We start from the raw sequence: 27,271 nt of genomic DNA, 5'->3' as shown, positions 1-27,271 counted from the left end.
TATGGCAGCGGAAGCCTACGCTTAGATTTGTATGCATTTTTTCTCTATATGTGGCGTGTTTATTTCATGCGACAGTGTCCTGAACCAATCGTAAAGTGCACAGTAGAATTACCATGATGTTGTTGTTGTTGTGGTCTTCAGTCCTGAGATTGGTTTGATGCAGCTCTCCATGCTACTCTATCCTGTGCAAGCTTCCTCATCTCCCAGTACCTACTGCAGCCTACGTCCTTCTGAATCTGCTTAGTGTACTCATCTATTGGTCTCCCTCTACGATTTTTACCCTCCACGCTGCCCTCCAGTACTAAATTGGTGATCCTTTGATGCCTCAGAACATGTCCTACCAACCGATCCCTTCTTCTAGTCAAGTTGTGCCACAAACTCCTTTTCTCCCCAATTCTATTCAACACCTCCTCATTAGTTATGTGATCTACCCATCTAGTCTTCAGCATTCTTCTGTAGCACCACATTTCGAAAGCTTCTATTCTCATTTTGTCTAGACTATTTATCGTCCACGCTTCACTTCCATACATGGCTACACTCCATACAAATACTTTCAGAAACGACTTCCTAACACTTAAATCAATACTCGATGTTAACAAACTTCTCTTCTTCAGAAACGCTTTCCTTGCCATTGCCAGTCTGCATTTTATATCCTCTCTACTTCGACCATCATCAGTTATTTTTCTCCCCAAATAGCAAAACTCCTTTACTACTTTGTCTCATTTCATAATCTAATTCCCTCAGCATCACCCGACTTAATTCTACTACATTCCATTATCCTTTGCTTTTGTTGATGTTCATCTTATACCCTCCTTTCAAGACACTGTCCATTCCGTTCAACTGCTCTTCCAAGTCCTTTGCTGTTTCTGACAGAATTACAATGTCATCGGCGAACCTCAAAGTTTTTATTTCTTCTCCATGGATTTTAATACCTACTCCGAACTTTTCTTTTGTTTCCTTTACTGCTTGCTCAATATACAGATTGAATAGCATCGGGGAGAGGCTACAACCCTGTCTCACTCCCTTCCCAACCACTGCTTACCTTTTCATGTCCCTCGACTCTTATAACTGCCATCTGGTTTCTGTACAGATTGTAAATAGCCTCTCGCTCCCTGTATTTTACCCCTGCCACCTTCAGAATTTGAAAGATAGTATTCCTGTCAACATTGACAAAAGCTTTCTCTAAGTCTACAAATGATAGAAAAGTAGGCTTGCCTTTCCTTAATCTTTCTTCTCAGATAAGTCGTAGGGTCAGTATTGCCTCACGTGTTCCAACATTTCTACGGAATCCAAACTGATCTTCTCTGAGGTCGGCTTCTACCAGTTTTTCCATTCGTCTCTAAAGAATTCGCGTGAGTATTTTGCAGCTGTGACTTATTAAACTGATAGTTAGGTAATTGTCACATCTGTCAACACCTGCTTTCTTTGGGATTGGAATTATTATATTCTTCTTGAAGTCTGAGGGAAGGGAATGTTGTCTACTCCCAGGGCCTTGTTTCGACTCAGGTCTTTCGTTAAGGACACTTAATACTGCACGTCAGAGGGCAGCGTGTGTATGTATCCAGAACTTTAGGCCCAGCTATTGATGCAGCAACCCTACTGCTTGCGCACATAAACGTGAATCGACCACGTCGTCTCCTCCCACGCTCAACTGTCGATCACATTGTTATTTCGATCGAGTTAGAGACTAACGTCTAGGTATAGTAATCTCATGATGGAAATGGTTGTAGAGAAAATAGAAAAGAAGAAATTGCCCTTACCACATTCGAGAGCTGTCGCCTGAGGTGGACTGTCGTGGCGCGTGGGCGGAAGCGCCGGCTGCTGCTGCTGCTGGCCGTATTGCGGCTGCACGATGACCTGGAACACCTCCGAGATGTCAGCGTGGGGTTCCTTGCCCTCGGAGCGTCGCTGGAGTTGGTGGAGTTGCTCCATCTGCAGGTGCTTGACCGTGCGCACGTGCTGCAGCAGCGGCAGCTTGGCGCGCGCCGAGAAGCCGCAGAGCGCGCAGTGGTAGAGCCGCTCGCCGGGCCCCGAGCCGGCGTCCGTGTCTCGGAGGTGCACGAACAGCAGGCACGACGCCTCGTGGCGCTGGCCGGCCGCGTGCAGCTGCAGCTTGTGCGCGGAGTTGGTGTAGTAGTCGCACGCGTGGCACCTCACCTGCACGCCGCCGGGCGACGACAAGTACTTCAGCTTCCACTCGTTGCGCGCGCCGCCCTCCTTCACGTGGTTGACGTGCTGCAGCCGCTGCAGGTGTTTGTCCGTCTTGCAGTGCAGCTGGAAGTTGGCCTTCAGGTTGGTCTTGTAGGTGCACAGCTTGCAGACGTAGTGGCCGGCGACCACGGCGAGGATCTCCTGCTCGCGGATCTTGGTGCGGTCGGCGGACAGGTGCAGCGACAGCGCCTCCAGAGAGTCGGTGGCGAAGGCGTTGCAGACGCAGCACTGGAAGAGCTGCTGAGGATTGGGGTCTGCGGGCTCGGGCGGCGGCTCCATGGTGTCGGGGTTGAGGCCGGCGTCCAGGTGCGGCGCGAGGTCGAGGTGCGGCGGCAGCTGGCCGCCCGTCATCATCTGGATGAGCAGCGCCTGGTTGTACGCCATGTCGGCGAGCGCCGCCTCCGTGTGCGGGGGCGGCTTGTCGCCCGGCAGGGTGAGGCCCGGGTGGAAGTGCAGCAGCGACTCGACGCCGGCGGCGGCGGCAGCTGCCGCCGAGCCGTGCTGGTGCTGGAGCGCGCTCAGCGTCTGCATGTGCTTCACGTTCTGTTGCAGCACCATCATGTTGTGAGTGTGCTTCTCGCTCGTCATGTGGATCCGCAGGTTGCGGGCCACGTTCGTCTCGTAGTTGCAGACGTCGCAGCGGAACGTGGGCTTCGGCTTGTGGTGCTGCTGCTGCGACGCCGGATGGTGGTGGTGGTGGTGGTGGTGCGGACTGAACGGCTTCACCGAGGGCGGCGGCGTCTGCTGCTGGTGGTGCTGGCCGTCTCCCGCGCCCGCCGCCACGCCGCCGTTCTGCAGCTCCTGCATGTTGTTCAGGTGCTTGTCCGACTGCATGTGTATGCTGAGATTCCCTTTGGTCGTGGTCGAGTAGTTGCAGACTTCGCAGCGGTACGGTTTGTACCCGCAAGTGTAGGTCTCTCCGCGGGCCAGCCGCGGGTGCGGCTGTCCCGCGATGCAGTAGATGCACGACGTCTCCGTCTCCGGGTGCTTCTCCTTCATGTGGATCTCCAGCGTCTCCTGGTACTTGTAGTGCCAGTTGCACTTGGGGCACTTGAGGGTCTTACAAGAGTTGCGCGAGTGCATGCCGGGGACGCCGGCGCCCAAGACGCCGACGGCAGCGGCGCCCAGTCCGCGCGACGAGGCCAGGATGAGTTCGCACTTGGCGCAGTCGGCGCCACTAGGTCTGCCCGCCATGTGCTCTGGGCAGACGCCGATCGTCGTGCCGGAGAGGAAGCTGGGTGGCGGCTGGTGCGGCTGTTGGTGGTGGTGGTGCTGCTGGTACGACTGCAGCAGCGGGCTCAGGGTCGAACCCGGCGAGGGGCTGGCCCCGGGAGACGCGCTGCCGGTCGTCGCCGCGGACGCCGAAATAGGGCTCTTGCGTGTCAGGTCCATCACGTTGTTGGCGCTCGCGCCTATCCTTCCGTTGGTGCCGACAACACTGTTACTGTTGCTGAGATTACTACTACTACTTATACTAATACTATTATTGTTAACATTATTATTACTAGAACTACCGTTTTGAGGTAGGGAGACCGGAGTCTCAGGAACATGAAGATTCTGGACGTTAGCTCTCGCCAGAGGAGAGGAGTTAATGTCCGCATCGCGGCGGTGAACAACTAGGCTCTCCGCCACCTCAGAGTGTCCTCGCACTATCTCACTACTACCGTAGCCACTCTTGTCATCACAGTTGCCTCCCGAGGGAGAAGAGCGCGACCCGCCGTCCGGAAAAAGGAGCTTCGGGTCTTTAGGAACAAGCTGCGGAGTCTGGTGCTGTTGCTGAGAGGTTGGCGGGTCGGCGCGCTTGTCGGAGGCGATCACCGCCGGCACGGGGGCCGACAGCGGTTCCAGGAACGACACCAGCGGCTCCTTGTTCTTCCCCACGCACTGAATGATCGCCGACGCGTTCTTGTGCCCGAGAATGTCCTTCTCGTCCTCCAGCAAGGACACGTTGTGATCGCCCATCGCGTGCGCCACGAACGACTTGGCGTAGCCGAAGGAGAGTTTGCATATGAAGCACATGAGGATGGGCTTGACAGGAACTGAGGAACAATCTTTGCCGGAGTACTTGTCCTGCTTGGCGTCGGCGCGGTCTTGCTGGGCCGCGTCGCCGCCCTTGGCGCACTTGTCTTCGGCGTCGCCGCCGCCGCCGGCAGACGCCGGGGCGTTCTTGCCGGACGCGTCGCGCACGGTGTAGACGCGGTAGCTGTGCATGATCGGGATCTCAGGAACTATCTTCTTGTCCGGGAGCAGCCCGTAGCCGGCGGCGGTGGCGGCCGGCTGGACGCCCGCCGAGGCGCCCCTGCCGCCGTCGCCGCCGGGGGCCGCGCCCGCACCGCCGTACAGCGCGCTGTAGAAAGACGCGTTGCGCGACACGTAGAAGGCGTTGGCGATCTGCGGGAAGACCTGGAACTGCGACAGGCTGACGCCGCGCCCGTCCACGATGCAGCCGTCGCCGATGGGCAGGTCGACGGCGTCCTCCTCGCTCAGCTCGCTGTCCTCGATGATGTACGCCGAGCCGTCCGGGTTGTACACGATCTTGCCGTCGAACTTCTCCACGTCGCTGGTGGCGCACGAGTCGTCCGAAGCGCCGTGCGACGACGACGGCGGCGGCGGCTGCTGCGCGTGCACGGCGCCGGGGGCGGACGTCTGGTCGCCGGCGCCGCCCCCGGCCCCGGCCGCGCTCGCCATGCCGCCCGTGTCGACCTTGGCGCCGGCGATGGCCGCCGCCTGGTCGTCGTGTAGGAACTTGCTGGCGGTGGGCGGCGAGGCGACGCGGCTCGCAGACGCGGAGTCGCCGCCGCCCGCGATCACCGCGGGGGCGGCCGGCGGCGACGCCGACGCCTCCTCCTCGGGGCTCATGCTGGTGCTGGAACTGCTGCTGCTACTGCTGGAGGAGCTGCTGCTGCTGCTGCTGCTGCTCGAACTGCTCGAGCTGCTGCCGTCCTGGTCCTGGTCCTGCTGGTCGAGCTCTAGAGACGCCGCCCCCGGGACTGAGCTGCTACTGTTGATGGCGGCTGCTGGCTGCGCTGCTGATGCGGCGGCTGGGCTGGGCATGGCTGGGCGGCGGGGGCGGCGTCCTCAACCATCACATGCTGACACGGCTGTCGCAGCAGTCGCGGGTCCCAGTCTGCAACAGGCGCAGCACCGCACACATTAACAACACAGCACTGCACAGTTAAATGCAGCTATTAAGTTTCAGATAATTAAGCTGTGAGATCGCCTCCATGCAACAGTCCTTCGTAAGAAAACTTCACGTTAAATACGGGAAACCTGATGTCTTCCATACACTTTTCAGAAAGTTCTTTAAGATTCCTGGAGCAGGTTGGGTTGATTTGGGGGGGGGGAGACCAAACTGCGAGGTTATCGGTCTCATCGGACCTTTCACACGAACCATCCCAGCATTTGCCTCCAGCGATGTAGGGAAATCATTGAAAACCTAAATCATGATGGCCGGATGCGGGACTGAACCACCGTCCTCCCGAGTGCGAGTCCACAGTGCTAACCACTGCGCCACCTCGCTCGGTCCCTGGAGCAGGTCTGGTCGCATTATACGAGATGTGTGAGAGACAGAATGTGACTGACAACACTTGGATCGATCTGGTTCAAAATGGTTCAAATGGCTCTGAGCACTATGGGACTCAACTTCTGAGGTCATTAGTCCCCTAGAACTTAGAACTAGTTAAACCTAACTAACCTAAGGACATCACACACATACATGCCCGAGGCAGGATTCGATCCTGCGACCGTAACGGTCTCGCGGTTCCAGACAGCAGCGCCTAGAACCGCACGGCCAGTTCGGCCGGCGGACCGATCTGGCAACACTGTGTTCTTCTACTTGATCAGACCGCTGTTTTCATCACTTCCAGATGTCCAGGCCGAGTTTGAGCTCCATACAGCCGTGACATGATTTTTGAAAGCGCCATCAGTGAAGTTGTGTTTTTGTTGTGTGTTACGAAAATGGAACAGCGGAATTTAGAGCAACGTTATGCCATCATGTTTTGTGTTTAACTTGGGGAATCCGCGAGTGTGACCTTCGAGAAGTTGAAACAGGCCTATGGGGAACATTCCTGATCAAGAGCACTTTCGCTTACATAAATCAGTTTAAGAAGCCACAGAACACGCTGAAGATGAACCTCGCTCAGGGAGACCTTCAATTTCAACAGAAGTCGAAAACTTCGAACGTGTGGGTGCTCTTCTGAGATCAGAACAACATAGAACAATAAGAGTAATGTGTGACCTTGAAATGCTCAGGAAAAGGTCGAATCGGTTAAGACCAGACATTGCTCACAAGTGGATGCTGCTTCACGACAACGCCCCATCACATAATTTTTGACCTCAAGAGGCATTCCTATTGTTCCACAGCTTCTCTGATCTCATCGTCTTAATCCTTGTGACTTTTTTCCCGAGACTGAAAAAGTCTTAAAAGGACGTCTTTTTGTGACTCTGAAGAACAGTCAAAAGAATGTGACTAACATGTTAAAGTCCCTACCACTTCAAGCCTTTGAGCGCTGCCACAAAAAAACCTTTGGAAGGTAAAAGAAACTTTCCCGACACACCTCGTATGACGGCAAAAATTTTACGTTCACGAAGCATTGTCTCATACAATATACTGTTGATCGCAAATAATGAGGCAAAGGAATGGGAAGAGGTGTAAAGGATTAAGCGTAGTGATAGTGGTAGGAGGAGGAGGAAAGTAGTCTACATTCTGCCTCGGAACACGCCCAGCATTGCATTGTAAGACGTAAGAAACGAAGAAAATGTAAAATCCGTAGTGGAACGCAGTGCATTTGAAGCCGATTGCAGGCCGATTCTGCTGCCGATGAAGTACATTTCGCATAAGGACTACGAAGTTAAGAGAAACTAGAGCCCGTGTGGAAGCATACAAATAGTCGTTTCTTCCTCGCTCTATCTGCGTGTGGAACAGGAAATAAAGTGACTAGTCGTTGTACAAGATACCCTCTGCCATACACCGTACTGCGGCTTACGGATTATGTAAGAAGATGTAGATACTTATCTAGCGAAATATGACATAGGAAGAAAAGTGTAAGCCTGAGGAGAAGCAGAGAAGAATGGTTAGGGACATAGGCAGAGTAACTCTGACACAGTTCAGTCAACTTCTGACACACAATTAGATTTTTATGAATGTTATACGTCAAAAGCTAATTTCCGGTCAAGTATGGAGCGTAAAAATACATTCATATATAACTACTTCTCAGTACTCAACTAGGCAAAGTACTGTTCTTGGCGCCGGCCGGAGTAGCCTAGAGGTTCTAGGCGCTTCAGTCTGGAACCGCGCGACCGCTACGGTCGCAGGTTCGAATCCTGCCTCGGGCATGGATGTGTGTGATGTCCTTAGTTAGGTTTAAGTAGTTCTAAGTTATAGGGGACTGATGACCTAAGATGTTAAGTCCCATAGTGCTCAGAGCCTTTTGAACCATTTTTGTTCTCGGCTTTTAAGTATGTTCGGCTTTCTAGAGCGGAGTAAACAAGTGACAGAAGAAAATGTTATGACATAGGCAACACGGTTGACATTAATTACGTAATTATACGGAGAGCTTTGAAAGATGTAAGTACCTGAGGAAGGAGAAAAGTAATTTTAACACGTCGATATTTCGCGTGCAGGTTACTAAGGAGTCACACTCTCGACTGATCGTCGAACTGAAAACCATATTTGTTTTGATTACAAATTAAAATGTTCGTGCGTTAAATTAACGTGTCTTTGCTGAGATATTTCTCTGGTGTCAATGGCTTACCTACCGTACGATATTTTTAATTTACTCTGGATGAAGACATGAATGTCCACATAATTTTATACAGCCGATCGTAGAGTCGCATCGTCTGTCATGGCCGACATCACTGACCAACCAACAGGTATTATCAAAACAGCCACCGTCCTGGGTCGTGAAACTTGCAATCGGTTCTTGTGGTGAGTGCGTAAGAAACTAAAACCGCTACAGCAGTGGCTGATAAACTGGGGAAAATGATTTTCACCTAGGGATAACCGCGGTCGGCTCAGAAATTCCTCACTCCGAAGTGGGTGTAGAAAACATCACTCACCCGACCAACTCCACCCAGATGCCAGTGACAACGTGAATTTTTCCCGGCGCGGGAAAATAACCCGAGCGGCTCTTTTTTTATCCCTGAAATATTTCTTAATTATTAGGGAGGCTGTCGACGTGTAGCGACGTGCGTGATGACGATTGATCGACTGCGCGACGTTCCACGCGGAGTACAGAACAATGGGCGCGGCGCGACTAGGAACGCTCCGCACGTTCAGGCCGGCAGTACGGAGATCTGGCCCCACACCGGCAATAACAAGCCGCCTGCAAAAAAACCCGCTAGCAGATCGCCCACAATTTTTTGCCCATCGCGAGTCGGTGCGAGGACATCGCGAAATAGTGATGCCATTTTCGAACAATGGCCTCGGGAGCGTCCTCGTATATGTTTATTTTGGTTCCCTCGCCTCTTGCGTTTGAAACCATTCGATGCCGAATCTTCCACTCGGAAAATTCTCAGCCTGTTTTTACGTTTCTCCCCTTTTCTTCTATACTGTCAAAAAATACAGCTGCCGACACCACTCAACACGCGTGATAAGCCCTTATCTCCAAGTGTTTATTTTTTTCTAAGCGATAAACAAAAGTACCTAACGCACTTACCAATTTGTAGTCAACTCATTCTCGATTCTCAAAATATGCCAGACGTCACATCGTGTGGAGTCTGACTTCTCCGGCGAAACCTGTGTAGCCCACCTGTTGACACGCTTTTCCCCGCCGCATTCGCTTCTCCGACTGATAACTGCTATTGAAAGAGTTAATTGAAGGATAAAACAGGCAGCTACGCCCTCATTCCTGGAATAAGACAATGGTCTATAAACGCGGGTTGGTTTCTTTGAACAAACAACCGCGCGATGTTGGCCAACTGCGTATTAGACGAGCGGCTATAGAGCGTAGAAAATGTTAAATTAGTCCCGATGAAAGCGGAGGTGTGAAGATATGTCAAACAAATGTCGGTCTTTTACAATAAAGGTGGCTATTCGAAGCGCTTACAAACGTCGTAATGACATCCTACAGCTTTATCAAGCGACGAATCATTTCAAATTACTTCCATTATGTGCAGATAAGCTTATCTGCAATGTAAATAGGTATTAGCGCCATTAAAATAAAGTCCTCGGTCATAGTTTCGTAGTTCCCGGAAGAATCTGACAGCGAGAAAATCGTCATCGTTCTCTGGAGCTAAAATTTATAAATATTCCGTATCATACCTAACGTAACACACTGCATCAGATCCACACACTAGTAAAGAAATGAACTTGCTTTGTACTTTTACTACGATATTTTAGACGGAAGATACGCAGACTATGGAAATAATATTAAAACTACCATCTTATACACAACGCGCGCGAGTCGCATTTAATATATGCCCTAATCAGCGTTGTCTTCTGCAGAGCAGAGTGAACGTACGGTATTTACAGAGAAGCGGAAACTTTTCGAATCGTATCGGAGAGCGGAAACACCTCCATACTAATACAGCTCGTGGAAGAGCCGCGTGGTAATCAGTATCTCCTTAACAACACTGCTGTCATTGTGACACGACCCATTAGGTCGTCTATGATACAGGGAGTTCTTTGTCAGGTTTATCTTGTTGTCCCAAGATAACTTCTCACAGACCAGTTCATTGTGAATGCGGGTCCACATTCTCTGCAGCTGTGAGAATATACAGGTATTCTTTTGAATTTTTTACGACGAGGAATATCGATTAGAACAGAACTCGGTTTTACTCACAATCTTCTCAGTGGTTGTAGGAACAGTTTGCGAAATACGGTTTCCCAGTTGTGTAAAGTGGATACGATTAGGGTTAGTTGCAAACCACGGTTCCAGGACCGCTCTCAACCCGGAATACCAACACAATAAATCTTCTCTCCTTCCCTTCTCTTATTTACTGGTGACTGGACCGGCCGGCGCAAAATGCTCTCATGAACGGCATTCAGATCTGGAATAAGACATGACTGAGGAATACGGATTGTGATCTTCGTTTTCAGTGTATTTCATATTTCACGCATTTATGCAATATCGGTCTATGCTAAAACGGCCACACTGCACTGCACTCCTGAAAACTTGCCGAAAAGCGTTAAACTAAAATTTTCATCAACAGATACAAAACCTCCGGTCACGCAAAATAATCATGCCACGTATTGATATTGCTAGAAAGGCTGCTAGTAAACACCTGACTACACACCGATCTGCCACTGCCAGATTGGCAGAAGATTATATTTCCCAAATTTACCACTGTCAAGTCAGACGTTTAGTAACGTTATTTCGGATAGTATACATGGTTTGAATGATACTTTCGTCGAACGGCAATATTTGTTTCCGCTAATGGAATTTTAGTTTTGCATCTATCTGCTTAGCTTCAAAAAATGGTTCAAATGACTCTGAGCACTATGGGACTTAACATCTATGGTCATCAGTCCCCTAGAACTTAGAACTACTTAAACCTAACTAACCTAAGGACAGCACACAACACCCAGTCATCACGAGGCAGAGAAAATCCCTGACCCCGCCGGGAATCGAACCCGAGAACCCGGGCGTGGGAAGCGAGAACGCTACCGCACGACCACGAGCTGCGGACTGCTTAGCTTCACTTCACTGACTAGGTTATCGTTAAGTGCAATCATGCACATAACACCGACAAACGAACATTCATTTAGAAATCAACGATATGAACGAGCTAGGACAAAATGAAATATCACACTTCATGGTCTGCTAGTGGTATAGTTACCGACAAACGAACTGCCAAGACAAATGAGAAATTCACTTCATCAATGCAATACTTCTCGACTTGTTAAAAGTTTATTGTAAATAAAGTTGTTCACTGCCACAAGACCTGGGTTGCGTATATGTAAACACGCAGCTGTAAATTCACATGAATACAAACGAGGCAGACTAAAAGAAATTTTCGAACTTCATTGTCTGCCTGTGGTATACTTATTTACATATGCGCAGCAAGAAAAGTCAGGTACTCAATGCAGTATCGCCATAATTTGTTAACAATTTATTATTAATAAGAAACTGAATTGCTACTGTGTTCTAGTACTGTAAACGTTGATAACTGCTAATATCATTCCCTAGAGAGAAAAAAACTTTACAAAGAACCTTCCCGCACAACTAGGCTCCCTCCCCTACACGCGATTCCCATTCTAGCCGAATTCTTCCGGAGGAGTTAACAACAACAATCCCGGTTTAATAATGCTATTTATCAGCATAAATGGTACCGTTAGTGGTTTCGAACCGACAGGTTCATCAACAGAAGGCTGTTCACTTTAAGATACACATTTTATGTTGTTTACATTTGTTTTCATTTTTTATTCCCCCCATGTGGAGAAAATGCCTTGGGATGGTGATGCCCCACAACCTTTACACGCTATGAGAAACGGCCTATTTTAATGGAAATGTACCTAAAAACTATTAAAGTGAAACTGTTTTAATTCCATGTTACGTACGTCGAAAACTCGTTTCACTATGTTGCGATACTGATCGCAAGAGTATCATGCAGCAGTAGAGACTAGCACTGTTTCAATATATGTGTTCGCACATTGTGTAAAGTACTACACACACAACACACACACACACACACACACATACACACACAGCACGAAGAAGTTGAGCTTCATGAAAGGATGTATACTAAGATCTAAGATAACAAACTAGAAGAACTTCACTTTAATAATTTCTTTACACTGTTCTCAGTGGTTATTAGGTACAATTACAGTGAAATAGGACGTTTCTCACATCGTGTTTTCGTTACAGGCCACTAGCACCCCAAGGAATTTTTCGCCACATGGAGGAAAAAAGTAAAACTACTCTGGGGCTTTCCGTAACAGCTCCCTGTACCATACGACTGAGCATTATAAGTAACCATTTTTAGGTGTGAAATTACAAATCTTATTTATTATATAAGAATAGACCAGTTCTTTGTGAGGCCTATGTGATCCACACCTAGTTTCCTAACTAAATGCGTAATATTTCTTCCTTGTTTAAATCTATCTTTCTTTCTTGTTTAAATCTATTTTCTCAGTATTTTAGGGTATCTCAGATGACTTCATTTCCGCGTAGTCACAGTATTAATTTATGAACATCTTCTGTACAAATACACACTAAAAGATGTAACTTAAACGTGCAAAAACGATTGTAAACAACGTCAAATGTTTATCTTAACTTGAATAGCCGTCTGATGATGAACCTCTCGGTTCGAAATGGAATTATTCATGTGAGTAAACAGAGTTTTTAAAAGTGGCTCATTGCTGTTTTGTCCTCCAGTATTTTGAACACAGTCACGGTCACAAAGTGTCAATTTGCGGCAAAAATAGCGTCTCGCGTCGTTGTTTCCACAGCTAAGTTACATCGCGACAGAAGGCATGTAGTTAAATGTAGCTTTGAAATGTGTGTACACAGAAAATCCGGTGGCGAGCGTGCTAAACTACTCGAGTGATAGCGGCTGTGAGTACTCAGTTTGACGAGTACACAGTGGCGCGCCGTGACGTCACCCACAGCGCCGGCGCCGCAGCTACGGCGATAGTCCTCTGGAACAGGAGCCGGGCGCTGGGCGCTCGCTATATTGCCTATCAGTAGCGCGGCTCGCTCATATACGGCGCTGCCGGCCTGCCATTCCTTACTATATTATAAAACACGCCTCTCTCTCTCTCTCTCTCTCTCTCTCTCTCTCTCTCTCTCTCTCTGATGCCGCCCTCTCCCTCCTCATGCTCCTCGTCTTACGCCGCTCATCGCCGTCTCTTTTTCACCCCCTTCTTTCATTTCTCCCTGCCTTCTTTTTCATCTCGCTCCGTCTCGGAGCACCGCCTCAGCCTCCTCCTACTCGCCTACCCCCTCCCCCTTCTTCCTCCTCCTCCTCTTCCTCCCGCTCCTACGCGAAACTTCATTTTAAGCACATCTGGGCCTCATGCATATTTTATTGTGCAGCGGCTCAGTCTATACACTCATATTGCGCGCAGCTTCGGGCGCGCCTTAGGGGAGGCTGAAAATGGCGCTATCATTATGACTTTTCCAGGGCGCTATCTCGCAGCCTCCCCACAGGCCGGCCGCCGAGTCGACAACCCGATACTGCGGGCTTATCGCTCAGCGCAGCCGCACCTGGCCTCAGCTCTCCTTTGTGTGCCGGCTCGTGCGCAAGGAGATGCTGCACACACGAGGAATTGTTTCGGCGAAAATCTCTGCAACGCCACCAACTTCCTGTCCACAAGTTTTCTCAATACTTGGGCACGAACATTGTGCAAAGCACACGAACAGGCTTACGACAATTCTCTTATTACCACACTAGGGCAAACCTCTCTCACTGTATTCCTAATTAAGAAAAAGAGCATGTACAACGATGCTCACTTGGTTTTAACTTTAAAGATACTAAAACCTCTTTTCTCTCACGTATCTGTTAAGATTAGTGGTCACTGAAGTGTACGGTTGCCACAGTTCCAAATAAGAAAAGTAGGGGGGGGGGCGGGGGGGGGGGGGGGAGCAGTAGAAACAGCCTGTACCTCAACCACAATCGCGTACTTTTTTTCGATTCCAAGAAATTTCTTAAGTAACTGTTTCATGGTTTTAATATTAAAACTAGTGACATCTTTATAGTTATAACTGACGATCAACAAATTCTGTACACTTTGTTCAGAACGTCTATTATTTCCATCTGTCCGATTACGAGGGCTATCCAGAAAGTAATCGACATTTTGGTCCATCGCGGAGACTGGCGGGACTACAGCCGCCGTCTTGGTGATAACGTCCATACGCTCAGCATCCTCTGGTGGTAGTTTGTGATCTCTAGCTCTGCTACTTTGCTTTCTGTGACGTGTTGAAATGTGCGCTGCAATATAAAATCCCAGTACTTGCGAGGTGTGTTACATGATTGGGTTTTTGTTGGCAAATAAACGGCAAACCAACTGAAATTAAATGAGACCTTTATGACGTGTACAGAAAAGGAATACTGAGTGAAAGCTGAGTGAGGTAGGGTGCACTGATTTTAAAAATGGCCTACCAGGGTTCACGATAAGGACCTCAGTGGTTGGCCTAGCCTTGTTACAGACGAACACGTGATACAAATCAACGACAAAATTTGTGAAAATCTTCGTTTGACGATTACGGATCTATCGCAATGTTTTCTTCAAATCTGTGTATGAAATTGTGGCGGACGAGCTTGGTTACCAATAATTTTGTGCTAGGTGGGTTCCCAAAATCCTAACGGAGGCCCACAAAAAACAAAAGACTGGCTGCAGCACTCGATCATCCTCGAAGATTACGAAAATACGATCGATAACTTTGTTAGTAACAAAGTTATCGATCGTATCGTAACTGGCGACGAGACTTGGGTGAAGCATGCCAGCTGCGAAACAAAGAGCCAGTCGATGGAATTGGGATACACGAAGTCTCACAAGTAACCGACGAAGTGTTTGCAAACGCTGTCAGTGAGAAAGATCAAGGCTACTGTGTTTTGGGACACCATGGGAGTGATTCTCGTTATTTCCATAAAAGTGCCACAACAATTAACTCAGAGAGGTATCGTCGAACACTGACAAAATTAAGGCGGGCGATAAAACACAATCTTCGAGGAAAACTTAGCTGCAGTCACCAATACAAAAAGAAATAGAAGTACAATATACTAATTTAAGATCAACGCTTCTTAGAAACATTGAGCTTACATCAGCGTCATCTTACAACACAATTTCGGCAATTAAAGCAAGCATCGTTGTCAATCAGTCAGCGTACAAGTAGCCAGATCTGAGTGAAGAGAGCCAGATCTGAGTGCAGAGAAGAGTATCTTCAGTACATTTCGGGATTACAGGTGTTGTAATGTGTGTTGTTGCTACTACAGCACACACGAGAACTAACCGTTTCGGAGAATATTTGTCTTAGTACAACCGCTATATATAACGCTACCCAGAGAGAGAGAGAGAGAGAGAGAGAGAGAGAGAGAGGTTAAAATACTGGTTTAAATGCTTCTACATACTATCCCTCCCCCTCCATTTGTAAACACGTAAAATTATCAGTAAAGTCCTTCTTTCGACGTTGTTCACTAGTCGCGCGTCACGTTGTCTTGAATGTCAAAGCGCTGACCCTTCATGTGAGTTTTGTGGTAGGTTCGTATTGTTAACACCATGACTCGTCACCCGTGATGATTTTTTGCCAGAAAAAAATTGTCCTAGTTATGAATTTCAATCAAGTCGCGGCAGGCATTCACGGGTTGTTGTTTTCGTTCGAGTACCAAGGGGCCAGGTTAAACTTTGCACGCACTTTTTCTATTCGTCAAAACATTATGGAAAATATCTCGAACACTTGATTTATAAGTTGGTATTGCTCCACTGATATTTGTTGCAGGACAACGTCGACACACCATGGGTGCGCGTCGACTACTTAACACTCCCTGCACACAGCTCTCTGGTCGAATGCGTGACAGTTGTTAATTGAAGCTACCGCCGCAATTACTGCGCCGATGAAGTTTTTACTCCTGGCACAAAATCTGCCTCAAAATGTTTTGAACGGAGAATGTAGTGATATTTCGTTGAACGTTCCGAAGTTCGCCGCCCACAGACTCACTGCTCCTACTTTTCAGTCTCTCGGTTTACAATTCGTTTAGGTCAAGAATAAAAAGTATTGATTAAATCCAATCGGCAACTTTCTACGAAATCCGTGATCGAGAAAAATCGGGGAGCTTAATAAATGAAACGTTACGGTACACGACTAAGAAGATTGCTTACAATACTTGTGATTTTACAGATTATTATACAGGTAAGTCGAACAATAACTACTGGAAAACACAGGTGATTCTACTTTATATAAAATCATAAATTGAAATCTAGTGCAATAACAGATAACAAATTTTACTTCGGTGATTTCGATCAGAATTAAGTTTCATTAAACTGGAGAATAAACAATTACATTTACTACTTATGTACCATCAGAATTAGTTTCACTAACAGGTGAATAAACCATTAGATGAACCACTTAATGTACTAAACCTATTTCCTTCCGGTATCTCTCAAACATTTCTGAGCTTGATTGTGCCATGCAAGCAAAAAGCTCTTGGCTAGACAGACACCGTCGTTTTGCGTTACAGAATCCAGATAAATACCTTGACCAAATGGAAAATGAGAAAGAGTTTTAGGATATACTTGGTGAATTTCAGTTCTTACAATGTACTTTCTTTGTTCAGGAAGCAAAAGTAAGAGGCTGCGTAAGTGTGTAACAGCACAGCTACGTCAGAAAGTTTTTGTCCCAATTTACAACAATTCATTTTTTTTCCCCTCACAAACTGAGCGCAAAGCTTTGCACCCGCGTACGTCAGATTATTATGACTGCGCAATATGATGAAATACTTTCTTGACTCGTGATTAGTAACACGTCATTTCAACGTTAATCAGTGCTAGGTGTATTAATTTCTGCTTACGAGATGAGCAACTCACACGATTCTGCGTAAAACTGAAGTCTGAGTGGTGGTAGTGAATGGTCGGGCTGATAAGGCAGATTACAAGAACTGCCAAATCATCGATAAGCAAACGTAGGCTACGCTCCAAAACCTCAGGCTACACCACTAATATAAATGCTACGTGAACACTGCAGCCAAGTCAGAAGACAAAATTTCTCCCGTATGGTCGAGGCATCTGTGGTGATCTACCGAATGGGCTAGGTGCAGGTATTAGATGATGACTGAAAAGATGCTATAATCAAAATGTGTTCTCGAAGTTGCTTGTTATAGACTTGCTGCGAGGGTCTTTAGGGACATATGCACGAAAAGATAATTCCAAAAAACAAGTGACTGTAATCACTACAATGAAGGTGGTAGTGTTTTTATTCGTAAAGAGAATTTGAACAACAAATCGGCGAGGTGTTCTTCAAAAATATGAAGTCTGTAAAAGAAAAGACATTTTCAAATCGAACTGCAAAGAACGAATAACGCAAATTTTCAACTTTCGTTCCCTTTTTAACGTCAGAAAAAACGTTCTGCCATTATTGGGTGTTGTGCTGATACGTGATGGGACCAAAATAGCTGTTTGAATTTCCAAGTACAGCCAGTTCATCTAATATGGGACATACAAATGTTTGACTGTTATAGATAGAAACGAAAGGGAGCCAGAAGAGAACAGTGAAACAAGGAAATAATATAATAACAACAGGTTCGGAAAACAATGATTTCTCAGCTACTACGTATTGCGCATATGCAGTTATGCATAATCGACTATCTGGATGATGCTGCTTATGCTAAAAGGCTGCATATATGGTACATGCAAGATGGTACACTGCCACTTTTTCATGCGGGTGTTCGGGGATACGTGGCTCGAATCTTCGTCAAGTGTAACGGAGGCGGCTAGCCAGTAGATTGGCCTCCCACGTCGTCGGTACTGAATCCGTTAGATTTTTTTGGTGTGGACGTCAATGCATTAGGAGCACGGCAAGGATATTTGAACGTGTATGGTCATCGACGAGGAGATATGATAAAGACTACCTTCAAATAAGCAGTTATCATGTGGAACACTTTTCAAGTGCGTACCCGCAGTTTGAATCCTCTGGGACTCTGTTATGGCTTCCGCGGTTGTAAAACGTCGTGTCGAGTGAAGCCATTATTTTCCAAGCCTTTGTTAATTAAAGATTGTTTGCCCTTTCATTGTCCTCTACTCGGGCCTTTCGTTTGTACCTATCGTAGTCGAACACCGTGGATACCACAACTACCTTTCTTTCCGAACGGGTTGGCATTTCTGCCTCTGGAAAAACTGTAGCAATGAAAAAGGCCAAACGACATTGGTAGAGACCGAGGAATGTCACGGCTGGATAAGGATTTTAGTACGCATCGGTCCTGAGTTTCTTCAGCGTGATATTCACTTTCAGTGTTTAACGGAAACAAGCGGAACTCTAAATTAGGATGTCCATACTGGACATGTATTGCGAATACATAGAAAGAAGGATCCTTTACTGTATGATTATATGATAGCGGAAGAAACGCTGGTAGCGGCTACTTCTGTAAAATATCTGGGAGTAAGCGTGCGGAACGATTTGAAGTGGAATGATCATATAAAATTAATTGTTGGTAAGGCGGATGCCAGGTTGAGATTCATTGGGAGAGTCAAAAAAAATGGCTCTGAGCACTATGGGACTCAACATCTTAGGTCATAAGTCCCCTAGAACTTAGAACTCCTTAAACCTAAGTAACCTAAGGACATCACACACACCCATGCCCGAGGCAGGATTCGAACCTGCGACCGTAGTAGTCCCGCGGTTCCGGACTGCAGCGCCAGAACCGCTAGACCACCGCGGCCGGCCCATTGGGAGAGTCCTTAGAAAAAGTAGTCTATCAACAAAGGAGGTGGCTTACAAAACACTCGTTAGACCTATACTTGAGTATTGCTCATCAGTGTGGGATCCGTACCAGATCGGGTTGACAGAGGAAATAGAGAAGATCGACAGAGGAGATAGAGAAGATCGAAAGAAGAGCGGCGCGTTTCGTCACAGGGTTATTTGGTAAGCGTGACAGCGTTACGGAGATGTTCAGCAAACTCAAGTGGCAGACTCTGCAAGAAAGACGCTCTGTATCGCGGTGTAGCTTGCTGTCCAGTTTTCGAGAGGGTCCGTTTCTGGATGAGGTATGGAATATATTGCTTCCCCCTACTTAAACCTCCCGAGGAGATCACGAATGTAAAATTAGAGAGATTCGAGCGCGCACGGATGCTTTCCGGCAGTCGTTCTTCCAGCGAACCATACGCGACTGGAACAGGAAAGGGAGGTAATGACAGTGGCACGTAAACTGCCCTCCCCCACACACCGCTGGGTGGCTTGCGGAGTATAAATGAAGATGTAGAATACGAAGCCCGCTTCTAGCGAAAAGAACCGATGTCGCCGCTAAACACAGTAAGCATCTTACTCGGAAGGTAATGGCTACGCCTCAGTAAAGATCTGTTACAATTCTGTGAAAACTTGTCTGTAGCGAGAGAAACGTCACGTGCTCCCTTTAGTCTGGTCAGAGAACAGTGGCACTCGAGATATTCAGAGCACAGGCGGGCCAGTGCTTATGGACCGTGCGTGATTCTCTCCTTCGACTGGACTCGAGTCACAGTAACTCTCGACGCCGGGAGTGCAGAGCAGCAGTTAGGATGAAGAGAAAATCTTTGCCTCACCATCCCCCCGCCCCCCTCCACCCACCCTAGTCTCCTTCCCCACTTCCCCCTGCCCGCCCTCGCTTCCTCGCAGTCTCCCTCGGCCCTCACCCAGAAGATTGTTCTTGCAGAGCTTTTGACGTTGATGTAATTTCACCTGGACTCTTTACGGCGAGCGAGCTAAAAACCGACGAACCTCCCTTCCTCCACCCCTGGCAAGACGGGGCACCCTTCTTCGTCTTCTCGTCAGACCCGCAGTCCGCCAACGCCCCCATCGCCACCACCACGCCTTCCTCTTTTCCGTTTTTGATTGGACGCGGCCATTTTATGAATTCACCATCAGCGCACACAGTTTTCCCGCTTTTCCCTCATTTTTTGCGTAAAAAAGATTCTGCGCAGACTCCCTCGCAGGGGTGGCTGGGGGGAGGGGAGGGGGTGCTGTGTGGGTGCGTCCCTGAGAGGGTGCTGCCCCGAGAGGGCGGCAGGGGGTGGATGGAGAAGGGCGGGGGAAGGCGGAGTGGGCGACGGAAGTGGGGGAGGTGGGCGGCGGGGAAGCCGCCGGTCTTCAAGAATTCAATTAAGTTGCGGAAAAGAGTTTTGATGCCGGCTGGCAGTGGAGCGGCGCGCCTCCGCTAACGTGGTCAGTCAGCCGTCCGTCCAGGCGAGGCAGCCCCGGGCGCTCGCGGCTCATGTAAAAGAACATCCCTCACGCGCCGCTTGCTAACTAATGGGTCCGAAGTGCTCTAGTTACTTGCGCCGGCAATCCGCCCGTTCGGCGATCCTTTTATCTTGCGAGTAATTTCTCCTCCTTTTCCTGTCACCGGTCATACGTCGCAATTGTTCCATCAATGTTCTTCCCTGAGCGGGAGGAAAATAAAATATCTAGCACAGATTGTAGGGGGATGTTGGGCGACCGTTAGAAATGACAAGATTATCAGAAGATAAGAAATCAAGGCATTAAATCAGCTGTTACTCATATTTCTTCTAACTTAGATAAAACTACACTCGTTAAATGTTTCACCAACAGGGTGGCAAGATGTCGCGCAAGGGCTGTAATACCTCGTAATTTTTCTTCTAACGTTGATTAAATTATTTGTGTTTTAGAACTGCGCAGTACATTTGGGATACACATTATGGAGAGACTGTCCTAAGTAGTACACGAGAAACTCATAGCAGTTTATTTTGAAAATCAAAGATCCACCATCCTCACTCAGAGAGCACGCCGTAGACACTAAGGTTTTCCGTCTGGTAGCAAGCTTTCGGCAACATTATTCAGTTTGTGATAGTAGACGACATTCTGTTCGAAATCGAAAAACATTTACCAAGTGAGGGACAGCGTTATTGACAACCCCGAGACATGAGCTTGGGATTTACCGAAGAGCATTGCAAAGAATTGTAACGACATAGTTGAAATTTTTCGCCGGCCGCGGTGGCCGTGCGGTTCTAGACGCTTCAGTACGGAACCGCGAGACTGCTGCGGTCGCAGGTTCGAATCCTGTCTCGGGCATGGATGTGTGTGATGTCCTTAGGTTAGTTAGGTTTACGTAGTTCTAAGTTCTAGGGGACTGATGACCACAGATGTCAAGTCCCATAATGCTCAGAGCCATTTGAAATTTTAACCGGGCCGAAGTGCAACTGGCGCAGAGAGTGAGTACCGCAGATCCACAAGTTCGTCTCAGGTTTGCAGTTTGCTTTCGAGACTTGGCGACGGAGCTAAAGGACTTTCAAAGAAAAAGTAAAAGTCAACAACCAAGCAACTTGCAGCTCGAAAACACTATACGGACCGAGATTCGTGAAGTACAGCCAGCAATAGTTTGCATAGTTTTTGGACAGAGTACTGTGAAATCACTTTGTCAAGCAGCGAATGGCGGTCATTTGAAGGATTCAGTGTTTTCAGATTTGCCAATCATGAACTTCGTATCGCAGATACGAATAATTACACAGTTATATACTATTGGAACCCATACGCGACTTCTGCGCAAGCCTGTATAAACTCATCCATTGGCCCGCGTTCTTTTTTACCTCTTCCTCAACTCTAACCTAAAGCACTCGTTTTTTATTTTAGTTTTTAGCTTTCGTCACTAAACAGTTCCACGTAACACCGAATTTTGATCAAGTGCCTATGTATCCAGCATGGGACTGAACTGATTTCCATGTCTGCTTAGATCGATGCTCACACGTTCATGGCCTCCAATCGTAGACCGCGTGGTTTGAGCCGCCATGTCACGGATTGCGCGGCCCCTCCCTCCGGATGTTCGAGTTCTCCCTCGGGCGCATGCGTGCACGCTTCTGTGTGTGTGTGTGTGTGTGTGTGTGTGTGTGTGTGCGCGCGTGCGTGTTGTTCTTAGCGTTAAGTTAGTTTAAGTAGTGTGTAAGTCTAGGGACCGATGACCTCAGCAGTTCGGTCCCTCAGGAATTCACACGCATTTGAACATTTTCCAAGCGCGTTGTTCACAATATTGAACACACAGACACACACACAAAACAGTCAGCAGCTGCTCATCAACGAACGTGGGGGATTCTCATCGTCCCAAAGACTATTTAGCACTCCGTCTCTGGTGAAACGTCCTTAATCGGTGAAAAGTACATACACAACAAAGTGTTGATCGACTCCAAGAACCATTGGCTAAACGCAACACGAGGTCCGAAATCAGCACGGATCGAAACATGCACTTTCTGCGGATGGTAGTGGTGTAGCTGCAGTTCCCATAATACTAGCCACACAGTACTCTGGGAAACATTCATTTCGCGTGCAACTGATAAGAGTGCAGATCGCTCATCCACACGAGCATGCATTTCCATCTTCTAAGTCGAGCGTGTTTGCAGTTAGTCGTCGTCCTCGGTCGTTTTACTGTGGTACCAGCTGCACTGGTTCACTTAATTATTGGGACACTTTTGGAAAAATGGTGTGAGCCACATGTCTTTTACGCGGATATCTGGCCTGGTAAAACCTTTGCGTTTCTCTGCTGCTTCCATTTGCTTGCCCATACACGAAAATCCTGTCTAAGTTCCTTCACCAGGTACAAGTCCTTTTGTTTAGGGCTTATTTGCGTTGGTATTTCAACTCGTAAATACTGACGGCAGTCTGCTACAGACATTGTACAGCAGAACTGCCCATGTCAGTACGCCGTCAATATTGGATAAGTTGAGTTCCAAACCTATATCTAAATCCTTATCGGGATTGCCTACCGTACAATCTTAACAAGAACAGTACCGGTACATCACTGTCAGAGGTGGCTCTGAGCACCATGGGGCTTAACATCTATGGTCATCAGTCCCCTAGAACTTAGAACTACTTAAACCTAACTAACCTAAGAACAGCACACAACACCCAGTCATCACACTGTCAGCGGTATCGGAACGAATTTCGGTCATAGCTTTCGACTCGTCCAGGATCCCTTACCTCAAACTGATACATTTACCCTTCTCTATCATACCTGAAAGTTTGTAACATCATCACAGATTCGCCCTATATTGCATAACAGGTACAAGAGAACACTATTTTCTACGACAATTAGTACAAAGCTCAAGCCCCGCTGTTACAGTCTGCGGAATTCCGCGCCAAGCCGGTGTAGATACGATAGCTGACAACTCAAAAGTCAGAGGGCACCTGCGAAAACACTGTTCAATGGGCAGAAGAACACCATTATCTGCTCTGGCGATGCGCGTTTCCGCCCGAATGGGAAACAAAGGTCCGGCCGTGGAGCACAGCCAGTCACCACAATGGGCAGCGTCCCTCTCGTGTCCGACTGTCTATTGTACATCCCGCGTCCCAGGTAAAATATCCCGGCTTACAAGTATCGGCGAGGAATGCCGCCGCCGACGCCGCGTCGTTAATCACGGGCAGGACTCCGCCGCAAAATAGGGGACGGCCGGTCGGCTGGACGGCACTCCTCGTCCAAGCCGCCGAGTGGCTTGTTTGCTGGTCGCGCATCCGTCCCCCGCAACATACCTGGCCTTAGCGTCAAGTAGCCACGGAAGAATCAGGAGTCGCGCATGCACAACACCTGCGGGGAATCCGTGCTGAAATAAGCACCCGCCCGCTACCCAACTGCAGTGGTTAACAGCAGGAAAGAACATCAAAGACGAAGGTATGATAGCGCGAGTTACTATGGCTGGCGCATTTCTTTGGTCTGGGAGAAGGAACAAGAAATGTGATATCCGACAGCACAACGTTAACATCCGTTTCCTAGAGGACATTGGGGTGTCATGCAAACGATGTATCTTCAAAAATTCACTTTGCCGTATATGACGTTCATATATCTAAAATATCAACATAACCCCGACTGAACACGAAACATACGTACATGGACGTGCAGGGGAAACGGGAGGAACTTATGGTGTCAGCTGCACCGTGACTTGATGTGGAGTCAGCGCAGTCGAGTGAAAATGTGTGCCAGACCGGGATTTGAACCTGGGATCTCTCGCCTACTAAGCAGTTGTGTTAACCACTGAGACACCGGACACAGTATTCGTCGCAATTGCGCCCCTTGGCCGGCCCACATTCCCATGTAGCGCCACGTATCTGCAGACCCCGTCCGTGTCCTCCATGATAATGATGATAATGATGATTATTGGTTTGTGGGGCGCTCAACCACGCGGTCATCAGCGCCAGAACAAAGTCCCAATTTTTCACACAGTCCAATTTTTCAAACAGTCCATTTTTTTACACAGCCCAATTTTTTACACAGCCCAATTTTTCACACAGCCCAATTTTTCACACAGTCCAATATTTTACACAGTCGAAGCTACCCACTATCACGAATGATGATGATGATGATGACATGATGAGGATAACACAAACACCCAGTCCCCAGGCAGAGAAAATCCACAACCCGGCCGGGCATCGAACCCCAGACTCCGAGATCCGAAGGCTCCATGTCCTCCATGCTCGCTGCTTTGAGACTCGCAGGAGGTCGAAAGTGATTGCGTATTTGCATGGAAGGTGGTGGATTCATAGCTTACGAGGTGACTCAATCATATGAATGCGTGGTGTCTTGTCCGAAAGAATGGACATCACGCCAAATCCGTAGTTGTGATAAATATTATGTAAATTGAATGTATCACAACTGTGGATTACATGTGGTGTCTGTTCTTATGGACAAGTGTGAAAGAACAGGCACAACACTTTCATAAAATGAACTCAGAGCTTCAAAACTATCAAAATCGGATCCTAATTGGCATGAGTGGTACAAATGGCATACGGATGGTTCCAAAACATATGTCGCTGGGGAATCCGCATTTGGTGATTTCCAAACATGGCGTGGACGATATTTCGTGCTGCCTTCTGAAGCGTCGATATTAACCGCAGAGTTGTACGCCGTTCATCAAGTCGACTTTACACCGTCGACTAACAAGTCGACAAGGTCTTAGTACGTACTGACTCGATGAGTGCCCTATACAGGGCAGCTGCCGGGCAATTTGTTAATCCTGTACTGTTAAGTCTCAACACAGCAAAGGAGCTGCGTCAATGGATTTATCGCCGGCCGAAGTAGCCGAGCGGTTAAAGGCGCTACAGTCTGGAACCGCACGACCGCTACGGTCGCAGGTTCGAATCCTGCCTCGGGCATGGATGTGTGTGATGTCCTTAGGTTAGTTAGGTTTAAGTAGTTCTAAGTTCTAGGGGACTTACGACCACAGCAGTTGAGACCCATAGTGCTCAGAGCCATTTGAACCATTTGAAGGTCTTCATCCTGATACTATTTTAATTGAGAACTCCAGAAAACTTTACCAATTACACTCGGTACATAAAGAAAAATGACGACGAAAACACTAGACAAGTATTTCGCTGACGTCGCACTGTTTGTGATGTATACGTCACATCAGTTCTCAAGAACAAGTATTTGGCGAACATGACCGCGGCTTGTGCGAAGTGTCTTGGATCACTGGATCAATGAAGAACGTTAATCAGAGAGTGTAATTAAAAGAACCCACTTTACGCTATCTTCAGCAAAAACTGTAAACAAATATTCCTGGAAGTATGAGTGGACTTCTGACTTTGTCTTTGTTATCGGGCTTGTTGAGCAATCGGCTAAGAATATCTACGGAGACTATTCGACATTTTCCTTGCGAAGAACATCTCATTTATGCAATACTACCTTAGAACACTGAACTATAAGATCTATCTAAGGAGGATGACCAAGTAATATTATTTTAGAATATGAAAAATAAAAAAAATAAGGAAAGGAGCACTTAAGCTGAAACTAAACTGGAGCCTTCTTTGAACATAACAGTCCTTCAGTGAATATGATTCTACTAGAGGATATTACACCCCAGCTGTCCTGGATTTGCAACTACGATCGATTGGCCAGTTGTAGGGCAACGTCAAGTGTAAACATTTAAGTCTTACCGCAGTGGAAATATGGTTTATTCTATATACAAAATGCTTTGTCTGCTGTGAGAGTACACTCATGTTCCACAAAGAAAGGCAGTATAAAAATTGACTGTTATCAGTTCTGAAACGCAAGTATTCTCATTACTGTATAAGAATCGAAATGCCATTTCACACGAACAGCAAGTCGGACCTGTTATCACACTGATTTTCACTACTGTAACTGCTTCGAAAGCTGAGATAACCAGTACACTCCCAGCTGTCGCTGTTTACGCCGATGTACCGAAGTAGACAAACAGGCCAGTGCTGAGACCATCACCGCCATAATTGCCCCCACTCTGTAAAATACCGGAGCCATTGGCCTCGAGCGTTTGGGTGCATAAACATCACTCTCCCTTTGTTTGTCTTAGTTATAACCTAGTTACACGCCAGAATTCCCGTCCCTTGTAACGGGGTGCTAGAAAGTCGACCGGGTAAATCAGCCCCTTCCGCGAACAGCCTATTCTTGATCAGGTGCGTATCAGGAACCCCGCGAGCAATAACGGATGTCGGCAGTGTCGATGCAAATATGAAAGCGCTTGATATAAACGGATGCTACGCCATCGATAATGCTCGTCGCACGCGTGTTAGCTCGGCTGTGACAAGCTCGGCTTGTCGAACAAGTGATAACCTATTTAGCCGCTATCACAATTTCCCTTGAATTTCGAAAAACATTTAGTATTCAGGGTGAAACATAACTCTATGCCAGTAATTCAATAAGTCAATCAAATTCCAGTACCGGAGGGCGTGTAATACTCAAGCAAAAGGAATCGGACCGGGAAAAGTGACAACATCAATTTTACATTGTCTCTGAAAAAGAAGCCTAGGAACGAATACTACACCTGTCAGACAGCGTTGTGTGAATGTCTTTACTTGGAGTAATCCGCCTTCTGTGTGGTTCGATGCGGCCCACCACAAATTCCTCTCTTGTGCCAACTTCTTCATCTCAGAGCAGTACTTGCACCTTACGTCCTCAATTATTTGTTGAATGTATCTCTGTCTTTCCCTTATAGTTTTGATCCTCTACAGCTGCCTCTAGTATCAAACGTTATTTCTTAATGTCTTAATACGTTTCCTATTATCCTGCCCTTCTTCCCGTCATTTTTTTTACATTATATTCTTACCTCTACCGACTCTGCTGAGAAAATAATACCTTATCTCATCACTCGAGCTAATTTTCAACATCCTTCTCTAGCGTCTCGTCTGCAGTCCCTCCATTTTCTTCTTTTTCCGGTTTCAGTTCATAATTCACTACGATAGAACGTCGTGTTCCGAACGTACGTTCTCAGAAATTTCTTCGACAAATTAACGCCAATGTTTAATATTAGCAGGCAAGGAATGCTCTCTTTCCGTATGCTTTTGGTGTCGTCCTTGCTTCGTGGGTGGTGTATTAACTTGGTTCCAAAGTTACAAAATTTCATAACTTGGTCTATTTCGTGATCACTATTTTTGATGATAAGTTTATCGCTGATCTCATTCACTATTTTTGTGTTTATAGCTAATCGCACTGCTGCAAGTTCTCATTACTTGCGCCTTTCTTCTTT

At 47.4% G+C, this 27,271-nt stretch overlaps 1 protein-coding gene across 1 annotated transcript in view; it reads right to left on the bottom strand.

Moving 5' to 3' along the window:
- Nucleotides 1-27,271, bottom strand: part of LOC126175779 (zinc finger homeobox protein 3) — a 108,565-nt gene that overhangs the window by 43,254 nt on the left and 38,040 nt on the right. The window contains exon 2 of the mRNA XM_049922752.1: nucleotides 1,761-5,338. Coding sequence (XP_049778709.1) covers nucleotides 1,761-5,265 — 3,505 coding nt within the window. The 5' untranslated portion in view covers nucleotides 5,266-5,338. The remainder of the gene's footprint in view (nucleotides 1-1,760; nucleotides 5,339-27,271) is intronic.

This window comes from Schistocerca cancellata, chromosome 3, assembly GCF_023864275.1.
Source record: "Schistocerca cancellata isolate TAMUIC-IGC-003103 chromosome 3, iqSchCanc2.1, whole genome shotgun sequence".
NCBI lineage: Eukaryota > Metazoa > Arthropoda > Insecta > Orthoptera > Acrididae > Schistocerca > Schistocerca cancellata.
Note: the sequence above shows the minus strand (reverse complement) of the source record. Positions and strands in the feature narration are given on the sequence as shown.